Source organism: Solanum stenotomum, chromosome 12 (assembly GCF_019186545.1).
Source record: "Solanum stenotomum isolate F172 chromosome 12, ASM1918654v1, whole genome shotgun sequence".
NCBI classification, from domain to species: Eukaryota; Viridiplantae; Streptophyta; class Magnoliopsida; order Solanales; family Solanaceae; genus Solanum; species Solanum stenotomum.
In genome coordinates, this window is record NC_064293.1 from 31,169,257 (window position 1) to 31,182,555 (window position 13,299).

General features: G+C 32.9%; 2 protein-coding genes and 1 pseudogene across 2 annotated transcripts; 1 reads left to right on the forward strand and 2 right to left on the reverse strand.

Annotated features, from left to right (window-relative positions):
* Positions 1 to 116: 116 nt before the first annotated feature.
* LOC125847318 (polygalacturonase-like) lies at positions 117 to 4,087 on the reverse strand. The gene is made up of 4 exons (XM_049526963.1): positions 4,064 to 4,087; positions 785 to 1,074; positions 444 to 675; positions 117 to 344 (listed from the first exon to the last, which is right to left on the reverse strand). The coding sequence occupies exons 1-4, from the start codon at positions 4,085 to 4,087 to the stop codon at positions 117 to 119; spliced, it is 774 nt and encodes a 257-aa protein (XP_049382920.1).
* A 1,050-nt stretch (positions 4,088 to 5,137) lies between these two features.
* On the forward strand, positions 5,138 to 6,780 carry LOC125848471 (polygalacturonase-like). Its single transcript, XM_049528334.1, has 4 exons — positions 5,138 to 5,647; positions 5,805 to 6,094; positions 6,203 to 6,434; positions 6,538 to 6,780. Exons 1-4 carry the CDS (start codon positions 5,216 to 5,218, stop codon positions 6,763 to 6,765), a joined length of 1,182 nt encoding a protein of 393 aa, XP_049384291.1. The 5' UTR covers positions 5,138 to 5,215; the 3' UTR covers positions 6,766 to 6,780.
* A 5,174-nt stretch (positions 6,781 to 11,954) lies between these two features.
* On the reverse strand, positions 11,955 to 12,921 carry LOC125847319 (zinc finger protein ZAT10-like; annotated as a pseudogene).
* Positions 12,922 to 13,299: the final 378 nt, after the last annotated feature.

Genomic DNA, 13,299 nt, shown 5'->3' on the forward strand with positions numbered 1-13,299 from the left:
GAATGAGATATTCATTTAACATTAATTGAAACATGCATTACAATCGAATATTCTTTATAATATAATCACAACTTCAGTTTCATTCTTGTGATAGTATACAAACAAATTTAATTTATCTAATTTTTCAATAGGCAATTGTTAGGTTTTTGTAAACCAGAAACTCTTTCTCTGGCATTAACACATGAAGCTTCAGTCTGCTGATTTTGGTAACTAAGATTCAGATCTTCAAGTATTACGCCACTACATGGATTAGTTATGCTACAATCAAGTTTCAGTGCAATCTTTGTAGCCGATGTTTCACGTATGTCTTGATATGTTACATCACTTATCTTTATGCCCGAGCTCTAAAAAAAATGAATAATATAATTAGATTAAGGTAAGGGAACATGATCTAATGTTTTTATTATTGTATTGATAAATTAATTAACTTGTTCAATTAATACCTGCTGAGGACAACTCGCATCATGATTAGGGCAGTAATTTTGATCTATGATAATTGGGCTTTTAACATTAACCATAACAATATGTTGAAAGAGAATATTTCTAACAAATCCATTGCTAGGTCTTGCCCAAGTTTTGACTCTCACACTATTTGTTGTTCCACTGAAAGTCACAGTATTAATTGTTACATTTTGGACTCCTAACTCTTGTTGTTTCCAGCCTAAGCTTCCAATGCTGCAACAACATCAAGTTTTCGACATACATTTTAGTTGAAAATATAAATCAATAAAAATGAAAGAAGTTGATTTTGTTTATAATAAATATAATATTTGATGTTCCAAACCTTATTCCATGGCCAGGACCATATGCAATCCCTTCAATCCATAAGTTAGAAGTTCCAGGGCTAATAGAGATACAATCATCTCCGGTACCAATTTGTGATTTCATAATACTAACTCCTGATGATAATTTTACATGAATTCCATCAGTGTTTTTGTTATTTCCTTGAGCTAATACCTTCATTCCTTGTAGCTTCACGTTATGACATCCATCTACCAATATTTGAAACTTTTGACTATTTTGTACCATTACTCCACTCATTGTAATGTTGTTTGAATTGTAAAAAGTCAATGTCTTCACCAATATTTAAGGTAAAATTAAAAAGAGATAGTTATGCTTGTTTGACATAAAACATGAATTTATTTATCTTATATTAATAATATTAATGAATTTACTATTTTAAAGAATAATAAAATGAAATTAATTATTATGTATTTTGAAAATCCTCAGTTACTCCTCTAATTAAGGAAATTAGTTCTAAACAATTAATTTAAATAAATAAATTTTGTATCTCAATTTTAAAATTCGATAGATACATGTATCTCATGGATTCAAACTCATGTATCCCAAGCATAAAATATGGTACATGAAGTAATATTTGAAATTATTGGGAATCTTAATAATTAAGACCTAAACTAGTGGGATTTATGTGATTTGCCCAATTAAGAATGAGAAATTAGTGGGTTGATCTTTGTATTGCTAAATATTGGTTAAGGATGACCTATTTAGGACTAGATCAACTTATGTTAAAAGGAAAATAGCCAAATTGCCTTACTAATTTGCAAATTTGGCTAAATCTAGATGAGACGGGTTAATATTAATTAATTAACGAGCTTCTTAATCTTAACAAAATAAAATAATTAATTTAATTGTAAACTAGTCGATTTAAATATAAACTAATTAATTTAAAGTTAAAACTATAATTCAAACCAAAACTAAATTTAAAAAAAAAATAAAAAAAATACTTATTTTAATAATGTAGAAATCTTTTGATATGGTTTTCAAATATTTATAAAATATATCAATAAATATGTAAGAACCATGTGTTATTTAAATATTATAAAAATGACTAAAATTACTTCAAAACTTGAAAAATATTTTATAAACTAATTATTCTAAATCATTTGAAATCTAAGAAGTTCGAAAATTAATTTCTATCGGGGAGGATCAAAATTGGGTGTCAATAAAATTTACTATGAAATTTAAAATCAAGTCAATCATGTGAGCTTATATATTAAGTAATTTCAAATTATTTTAACAGAAAAGGGCCTAAAATGCCCTCAAACTATGATATTTGGTACAATATTACCCTCCATCCACCTAATGAGTATGATTTGTTAGACATAAGAGTATTTTTGAGCCGAAAGGTGAACGTTAGGGATATTATAGGCCCGATAGGTGGATGGAGGGTAATTTTGTACCAATTCAAACACTTGAGGGGCATTCTAGGCCCTTCTCCGTTGAAATTTCAATCAAATTCAAAGTAGAATATGCTCAACTATATACTCCCTCTATCCCTAATTACTTGTCCACTTTTAAATTGACACACATATAATAATTGACATAGTGAATTTACCATTTTACCCCTATTAATTATGAAGTGGATAAATTAAAAATTTAAGATTTTCAAGAAGTTCTACCTTTTAAAAAATTAATTAATTGAGGGTATAGGTAAAAAAAAATTGTTCTCTCTTGATTTGTTAAAATATACCAGTAAAAATGGAAAATTGAACAAGTAATTAGGAACAAATGAAGTATTTAGTTTATCTTCATCCAACTCATTTCACCTCAAATGTATAACTCTTCAATAAGTTAATAACCCACATATTTATTAACTCAATACAATTTTAATTAATCTATCTGAATTGTTCGGCTTAACCCGCTTCGCTTATTTGAGGATCCGGCTCCTCTCCATTTCTCTTCTCTCCATTTTCCCCAAGTTCTATCTTGGATTGGAGACACATGTCATAGTTTAAAATTAATGGTTGAGATCTAATTAATTAAAGCAAAGTCCTAACCATAGTTATTACTTCCATATATTTGCTTCTTAAATATTTTTGCAATCCAACAATTCTAGATTTACATTATATTTTTCCTAAATATATTTAAAAGAATTTCTTTTCTTATTTACTTAAAGTATTTTTTGCTGATTTTTTACCTTTTTCCCCAACGTTTGTCATTTCTCAAATAATATTTTCCAAATAAAAATAATTAAAAATTGTGACCTGACGTTTTTTTTTTCTAATTTTATGGGTAAAATATATTTTGTCACTCAACTTTAAATTCTTTCTTACTCCCTAAATGGAGTCCATATTGCTCTATAGACACTTTAGCTCTTAATACTCTAACAGAATAATGAAAACATTTAATTTTATTATAATTTTTTTCAAAAAAGTAGAAATAGTTAGTAAAAGTTTTAAATACATATGCAAGGCAGAAAATAATTTTTTAAAATATATTTAGGGAAAATATAATGGATTGCAAAAATATTTAAGAAGAAATATATGGAAGTAAATAACCATGGTTATGACTTTATTTTAATTAATTAAATCTCAACCATTAATTCTAAACTATGACATGTGTCTCTAGCTAGAACTTGGGGAAAATGGAGAGGAGCCGGATCCCTTATTTGACACTCCACGTCACGTCATATTCAATTATTAAGCAAATGATATCTAGAGCTCATGCGATCGATCCTCCCTTCCCCCATCCTACTTCTCTGCTTCCAAAAAGAGAGAAAAAAAAAAGATGTCAATCAACAAAGAAAATTAAAGCTAGTCCTTTGGGGACATTCGATAAAATTGGAACGATACATAGAAGAAAATTAAAGCTACGATCATTAATATTATCTTATCCTCCTAATAGTTACATCACGTATGTAGAAAGAAGACGTGGAAAATGGGTTACTGCATATTTCTTGCATGCATGCTCGTACTCCTTGTACTTTGGGATTCCGTGTTTCACATTGACTTTTTTAAATACACTGTTCAAATCTCGAACATCAAACTTTTGAATTTTAATCGAAAATTTGGATATAATTTGTTTTTTTTTTTTTAAAGAATAAAATTTACATAGTTGGAAATGTTGGTAGGAACTACAAAGTATAAGTTGTAATAATTGATAATTCAAAATATTTAAACGGTGGATGAAAAATTGCAGTCAATTACTAAGAAAAATCTATTTGACCCTCAAAATTTGAAAAATATCACGTAAATTATTAAGACCAAGGAGTATATAATAGATGTTGTGAATTTGTTGTGCGACTTGTCTATTTCAAAGTCACATAGGAAGCTAGGACAATCGCCATCTTCAGATATATGTACCAAAGTCCACTTTTGTTTGGGTTCTGAGTTTTGAATAAGCATGTTATAATTGCTTCTAATTTATAAATACCTCAACATGTGTTTAATTCCAATGCAAGCATGTTATATTATTAACCTTGTGTGATATTTCTTAAACTCAAATATAGCTGCCAAATACCTAGTAGCCTATAATTCCCTATAGACTCCCTAAATAATCCATATGAGTACCACAATTTAAATAAGCTCTTTATCCATAAACTTGGGATAAATCCTGGAAAAAGAACTTGGGATAAATATATTCGAACTTGAAATAGTACTAATCTATTTTTGACTTAGCTCCTAATTCATTTGTAAGCATTTGACTATTTAGATGTGTCGATCTCAATGGTAATTCATTATTTAGAATTAATTCGTGTAATGTTATTTAGCCAAATATTGGACATGAGTCTGTTGCACAAGTTTTAATTTTGGAGTAAATGGGAAGGTCAAAGTATGCAAAACATTGTTTTTCAATGTTTATAGCACAACTATATGTTATTGAAGTCTCATTTTTCCAAATCCCCAACATGACCAAATATGAATGAAAATTAACCTAACTTTCATTGAAATAGCACTATATATATATCTAGTCAATCAATTTTTGAGTTAGTCCCCAATTCATTTGCAAGCATTTGGCTATTTGGATGTGTCGATATCAATGGTGATTCATTATTTAGAATTATATTAATTCTATGCATTACATGTTATTTTGCCATATATTGGACATGAGTAAGTTGGATAAGTTTTAATTTTGGAGTAAATGGGAAGAGGAAGGTATGCAAAACGTTATATTTCAATGTATATAACACAAAATTAGCTAGTGTGTCAACAAATGCCTACTCCATGTGATTGCATGTATATTAGATAGTTTTCTCAGGTCTCATTTTTCCAAATCCTCAACATGACCAAATATTAATGAAAATTAACCTAACTTTCATTGAATTCTAAAATTGATTAGCAAGAACTTTAATTCACTCACCCTATAAATATCCCTCTAAACTACTTCAATTCCTCATGATCACCTCAATTTATAATTTGATAAGTCTTTTGAATCCTTCCAAAAGTGTTGTACTTACCAATTTCACCTTAGCAAAATGAGTCCCTTAGCATTTTTCTTCCTCTTCTTAATCAACTCATCATTAGCAGCTAATACCAATATTTACAATGTCCAAAATTATGGAGCAAAATCCGATGGAAAAACTGATTCATCCAAAGCTTTTTTGAATGCATGGGCAGCAGCCTGTGCTTCTACTAGCCCCGCCACTATTAATGTGCCAAGTGGAAAATACTTGATTCACAATGCATATTTCAATGGACAAACATGCAAGAGCAAGGCTGTTACTATACACATTGATGGGACTCTCTTAGCTCCATCTGATTATAATGTGATTGGCAATGACGAAAATTGGATAAAATTTGAAAAAGTCAATGGCATTTCCATCTATGGTGGAACCTTTGATGGTCAAGGTGCTGCTCTTTGGGCTTGCAAGAAATCCAACAACAAGAAATGCCCTGATGGGACTACGGTTCGTTAAGTTTTCCATAAAAAATATTTTTCAGTGTTTGACATGATGAATAAAAATTATATTCCGAAAACATGCATACCCACAACACTTTCCTTTTTGTTTTATGTCAAACAAGCACAACTATCTCTTTTTAATTTTACCTTAAATTTTGATGCAGGCATTGACTTTTTACAACTCAAACAACATTATAATGAGTGGAGTAACCGTACAAAATAGTCAAAAGTTTCAAATATTAGTAGACGGATGCCATAATGTGAAGCTACAAGGAATGAAGGTATTAGCTCAAGAAAATAGCAAAAACACTGATGGAATTCATGTAAAATTATCATCAGGAATTAGTATTGTGAACTCACAAATTGGTACTGGAGATGATTGTGTATCTATTGGTCCTGGAACTTCTAACTTATGGATTGAAGGCATTGCATGTGGCCCTGGCCATGGAATAAGGTTTGGAACATAAAAATTATATTTATTATAAACAAAATCAACTTCTTTCATTTTTATTGATTTATATTTTCAACTAAAATGTATGTCGAAAACTTGATGCTGTTGCAGCATTGGAAGCTTAGGCTGGAAAGAGCAAGAGTTGGGAGTCCAAAATGTGACAATTAAGACTGTGACTTTTACTGGAACAACAAATGGTGTGCGAGTCAAAACTTGGGCAAGGCCTAGCAATGGATTTGTTAGAAATATTCTCTTTCAACATATTGTTATGGTTAATGTTCAAAACCCAATTATCATAGATCAAAATTACTGCCCTAATCATGATGAGAGTTGTCCTCAGCAGGTATTAATTGAACAAGTTAATTAATTTATCAATACAATAATAAAAACATTAGATCATGTTCCCTTACCTTAATCTAATTATATTATTCATTTTTTTTTTATAGAGCTCGGGCATAAAGATAAGTGATGTAACATATCAAGATATACATGGAACATCGGCTACGAAAGTTGCAGTGAAACTTGATTGTAGCACAACTAATCCATGTAGCGGCATAGTACTTGAAGATCTGAATCTTAGTTACCAAAATCAGCAGACTGAAGCTTCATGCGTTAATGCCAGAGGAAGAGTTTCTGGTTTACAAAAACCTACCAATTGCCTATTGAAAAATTAGAAAAATTTGTTTGTATACTATCACAAGAATTAAATTGAAGTTGTGATTATTTTATAAAATTGTAATGTTAAAAATTCAATATGTACCTCATGTAATTTTAATTAATGTTAAATGAATATCACATTCATATATTTATGAAAAAGATAGTACCTAATTTGCCAGCTCAGAGTTACAATATTGGACATATTACTACAATACTTTAAAATGCCCAATCGATTGGAAGCTAGCCTTTCCAACGAAACAACAATATAATCACCACCAAAAACAGAGCAAGGACATACCAACATCCCTACCCTACCAAAGAGCAGTGGAATACCACTACTTAACAAACCAGTCCACTAAGACAAAAAAAACAACACATAAATCCGCCCAACAGCCACTGGGATGCCCCACGATCAGGATTAAAACTCAATGTAGATGATTCCTTCAATTACAAATCTAGTAATGGAGGAGTTATCAGAGATCATAAAGGGAATTGGGTGATTGGTTTCTCAATAAAAATCAATGCCTTAAGTCCAGTACACGCTGAAATACTGGCAATGTACTATGAACTCCAACTGGCTGTCAACATGCATGAACTTCAAAGCCATCGAAATAGCATCGGACTCGGAAGAAGCCATAAACTTACTTAATGAAGGAATTGAATCCTTTGCTAACACTATCTATAATTGCAGGGCACTTCTGCAGATGCTGAAGAACCCGCAGATCAAGCACAGCCGTAGGAAGCAAAACCAGGTGGCAGACCTACTAGCTAAAAAGGGAGCAAATATGGAGTCAACCGGTGTTTTTGTGAAGTGGGAAGCTCAACCATCTTTTGTCAATGAAGCCATGGAGGCCGATAAAAGGGACAATTGTTTTGCTATCTTAGAAAGAAACTCCCCTGTACAAGTACCTAGTAGTAATAGTTCTAATATTTCTATTTCTGTTTCTGTTAATCCTAGCCCTACTAATAGTAGGTTATGTAACCACCTGGTTTGTAATGACGCATATTAACTATAAATAATATTTCTATTTGAAGAAACCTCACCCATATTAATCGAAGACTCAACTCTCCAAGAAGTCAAACTCACTTCTTGTTACAATTCTCTCACAACTCTACCTCCAATAAGTCAAATCCACTTCTTGTTACAATTCTCTCAAGACTCTACTCTCCAAGAAGTCAAACCCACTTCTTGTTACACAATCTAGGAATTATTACAACTCAATAATAAACCTAGAACAAATCAACAAAGACTAATAACCCTAGAATTTAATTGATCAGACTTCAACAATCAATAGTTCAGACTCGAACACAACTCGTGAACCTGGTCCTCGTATTGTTGTGACAAAGTGTGAACCTGATCCTCGTGTTGTTGTGATGAAGCCCTACGATTTCGCTCCACTGACCATTGCTCTTAAGATGATAAATTTCATGAATATGCAATAGGTATCGTTCTGGCTTTGCTGGAAAATTCTTTCAATTTGTGTTTATGCAAAGACGACTTTTTTTCTTTTTTGGCTTGAACCTTTTATAGAGTTTGATTTGCCTTCATCAACTTCTACAAGGAAAGAAATAACAAATCTTTTTCCTTCTTGAACTTGTCTATATTTACTTCTTTTCTTATTTGACTTAAATTACTACTTTTTTATTTCTTTGCTTATTTGACTTCCTTCTTTTCCTTCTTTATTTCTTTTCTTATTTGTTTCTTTTCTTCTTTATTTCTTTCCTTCTTTGCTCCTGCATTTTAGCTCTTTCTTTATTTCTTTTTTCGCTCATTTAATTTATTTCTGCACTTTTTCTTCTTTGCAGCAATCTCTCATATTTGTACAGATTGTCTGCAGTCACGTCTGAAAACCTGGTTCACCTGATAGAGTACACATAAGACAACAAGTAGTGAACCTTGTTCACTTTATAAATCATCAAAACTACTTTATATGTTCTCCTACTTCCCAATATTTCCCTCCATTTTTTATGATGATAAACAATGTTTTGTCACACATCAAGACCCTTTGTCAATCATCAAAACTACAAACCATCAAGACTCTTTGTCAATCATCAAAACTACAAACTTCATGTTCTCTCATTCCCCAGCAATTTTCCCCTTTTTGATGAGGACAAACTATGCATAATATGTCCCTAACCCACACATATAACTTCCCCCTTTTGGCATCATTGAAAACCAATAACCAAAGAACTCGATTAACATTCAATGAGTGCAATCATTTTAACTCATGGCCGCTTGGGCAACACTTTCAAGTACACTTCTGCTAATAATACAGTAAGTTAATCTGAGAATATTAGTCATCTTAAACTCATACCTAATCAAGATATTCAATGAGAAACAAAACAGACAAATATGTACCAGTTTAAGCCCTTAGAGCCCTAAATCAAAATCATTTGATATCATGAGTATGAGACAGACATAAGCACATAAAAAAAAGTCTGGCAAAATAGAGGATAAGGATTGGAACGAAGATTACTAAAGTGGTGAGAAAAAGAATGTTTACTCTCGTCAATAATTTTTTTTAGTATGCCCATGGTGCACCAGCTCATTTGTTATGATCCGTTTTCTTAGAATGTGAATTTTCATCAAGAGCAATATGAGGCCCCTTTTTTTTAACTTGGTTCAGGAGCAACATAATTTCAGATTCCTTTTTTTTTTTTTTGAAAATCTGGTCCAACTCCATAAAATTTTCACTTCTCCATGGCCCTTTTATTAGATAATCTTTTCTTAATGATATTTCAAAGGAGTACCAACTGTAGGTAAGAGATTCATCACAGTTTGATGTAATAGAGATGGGTTTATCAATAATGAAGGAAAACATCGATAATAGTTTGCTTCTAAGAGAATTGTTCCCCCTGAGAGATAACTGGTTATACATTTGGGATGAAAGGAATATCAATTTGAAATTTGTGAACCTGGTTCATATGTGAGAGGCAAAACAAGGTTCCCCCTAAATTAAAGCAAGGGTGACTTCAAGATTGAGGTTTTCATCATTTGAGTGGTTTTTGGATTGAATGATGCTTATTGTCAAAGAAAGGGTTCTTGGCATTTTTTTTAAAGAATTGAGTTTTTGATGATCGACCAGGTTCACTAGTGCTTATGTTTGACACAAACTCAGAAAATTCATGCATTGAAAAATGATGGTACATACCTGGGTTTTACAGAGAAACCAGGTTCCCCTTTTGTGTGTTCCTCAATGATTTGCTTAATATTGTTAGTAAAAGAGTAGGGATAATATCTGCAGACCTTCTAAACATTGTTTGAGATGTGCCTGGAATGTGTACCTGTTACAGTATGAGACTGAGTGAGCAGATATTCATTGTATAATCACTCATGCATAAGATTATTAGTTTACTAGCCAATTATTAAAGGAAATCATGATAATGCATCAGTTCTTTCGACAAGACCAAGCTTTGGTTGATTTTTCTCAAGTTCTTCATATTCAAGGCCTTCATGAGTATATTTGCATCATCATATTGATCTTCCAGATTAAAGAAATCTCAAGTTGAGTAATAAAGAACCAGGTCAACGAATAACAAGGACCAGGTTCACACAACGAAGTTCCCCCTAAAGATGTACCAGACTCTAAGTGTCCTGATTGCTCTGTTATTCCCCCTATCTCCAAGATCATGGGTTAATTCAGTATCTCATGTTGCAGGTGCATCAATGATAATTAGATGTGAACCAGATCCTTCATGACTAGTTTACTTAAAATAGAAAAATTAGCATGACTTATTCTCTTATGCCCAATAGAGAAATATCATTAGTGACACTGAGGCAAGTAAGATTCTCTTCATGAAGGAGTATCTTATCAACTTTGTATACATTATTGTGTCTTTTTAGAACCAGGTTCCCGGATTTACAGTTTGACACACGATATTCAGCTGATGTAAACAGTACATTATGTTCTTTGTCACAAATTTTAGAGATGCTCAACGTGTTGTGCTTCAATACTTGAAGTCTTGAACATAAGACACAGTTTCCATGGCCGATGGTTGTGACTTTTCAACTCTGTCAATCTTGACTACTTAACCTTTCTCATCCTTATCAAGGACTTCACTACCGCCTTGAAAATCAGAGAGTAAGAGGAAATTTTCTACCATTTTTAGCACCTGTTTGGAGCATGCACAATCTATTAGGATCAAAATTCCAAAACTTGATGCTCTAGATTTGAACCGTGCATTTACAAAAAGTAAATGTGAAACATGGAATCCCAAAAGATGGATAAGTGCATGTATGCAAGAAATATGCAGTAACCCCTTTTTTCACGTCTATTAAACGATCATCGCTTTAATTTTAATGGTCATAGCTTTAATTTACCCTTTTTGGAGGCGGCGGGCTAGAGGTGGGGGTGGGGTCGTGGGGACGATCATATAAGCACTAGATATCATTTGCCTAATAGTTGAACATGATATGGAGTGTCAAATGAGCGTAGCTAACTTGAGCGATCGATCAACTTAGGCATATTAAAATTATATTGAGTTAATAAATATGTAATTTATTAATTCGGTCAAAAGTTATATATTTGGCCAACGTGAGAGGAATTGGTCAAAATGAACTAAATAATAGGACATATATAATTAAGGCGTTTTCCGTCCCAATCCATGATGGCAAGCAATACTAAAATCTATATTTAAAAAAATAAAAATGGTTTGATATATCTTCGATTTTATGATTTAAAGCTAATATATATACCTCTGGTTATAAAAATGGCTCACATATATATACCTTTACTGTTTCATAAATGACACAAATATACCTTTTTTGTCTAACAGATCGCAAGCAATACTAATATATATATATATATATATCTGGTTACAAAAATGGCTCACATATATATACCCTTAGTGTTTCATAAATGACACAAATATACCCTTTTTGTCTAACTGATCGCAAGCAATACTAAAATCTATATTAAAAAAAAAGGAAAAAGGACAAATTTACCCCTGAACTTTGATAAATGGTACGTCTATGCCCTCCGTTATACTTTGGGTCTATCTCAGCCCCTGCCGTCCAATTATCGGTACACACATGCCCCTCTCACTAACGGCCCCCTCATCCTATACATGTGTCTTAATCCTAATCAACTACCCGTTTAATCATTATTTTTAACCCATAAACTAACAACCCACCCCATAAACCCATACCCACCCGATTCCCTCTAAAATATTCAATTAAAAGACCCAAATCTTCCGGGTCTCGTTCCTATCTCACAATTCCTCCTACTGTAATATGTTTAGTCCATGAAAGAATTCTCTTCACTTCATCATCACCATCTCTCATTTTTTCCGTTACTTCTTTTTCAATCTCCATTAATTCTACACAAACTCTACTCATTTCTCGCTGTCAATTTTCAATTCAATCACTACAAAATCAAAAACACAAAAAATTTGAGAGTTGAAAAATGAGAATTGAGTGGAATAATTCAAATTTTGGAGGTAGAGATAGCCGAGATTTCTTCACCGAATGTGGACTCTCTACTTCATCCTCGCCGAAACCAAATCCAGGACAGAATTCCGGCAATGCTGGAATGTTCAAGTCAAAATCACGGTGGCTGATTGTAGACCCCACGCCCTCTGAAGTCGTAACTCCGACACTAGCGCTAACGCTACTATTAGCGTTACCGCTGTCGTAGTGACACCATTTGTGTCCTCCCAAAACTTGTCCAATAGGAAAACACTTGTGGCAAATCAAACACTCGTGAGTCTTCCACTGTCGTTACTGTTACCGAAGATAGTAGTTTCGGTAGCATTAGTAGTAGTAGAGGTAGTCGACTGATCATCTCCTCCGCCGCCACCGGCGACGAGTTTCCGATGACTAGCTTTATGTCCTCCTAAAGCTTGATAAGATCCAAATTCCTTACCATAAACCGAACACTTATACAACATCTTCTCATATATCTTCTCCCACGGCGCGTGGATTTTCATCACTGTCACCGGCGATGGTAGAGATCGTACCTGATTAACAGAGCAATCGCTCCACGCAAACATAATCAAACAAAGCGCCAAATATCCCTCTTTAATCGGCTGGCGATCCATACTCCGTGGCCTCTTAGATCTCTTCCCTTTAGTACAATTCTCAAGGTACCGAAGTTGCTACTGACCTTTGCTCTCAAATTGAAACGTCTGCGATTTGAAGTATCAGTTGGAGAATTCAAAGCTTCAAGGGCCATCTAAATATCAATTTGATTGAATTATTCGTTTATAATGAGACCCGGAAGATTTGGGTCTTTTAATTGAATATTTTAGAGGGAATCGGGTGGGTATGGGTTTATGGGGCGGGTTGTTAGTTTATGGGTTAAAAATAATGATCAAACGGGTAGTTGATTAGGATTAAGACACGTGTATAGGATGAGGGGGCCGTTAGTGAGAGGGGCATGTATGTACCGATAATTGGACGGCAGGGGCTGAGATGGACCCAAAGTATAACGGAGGGCATAGACGTACCATTTATCAAAGTTCGGGGATAAATTCGTCCTTTTTTCCTAAAAAAAATGGTCTGATATATCCTCAATTTTATGATTTAGAGCTAATATATATACATCTGGTTA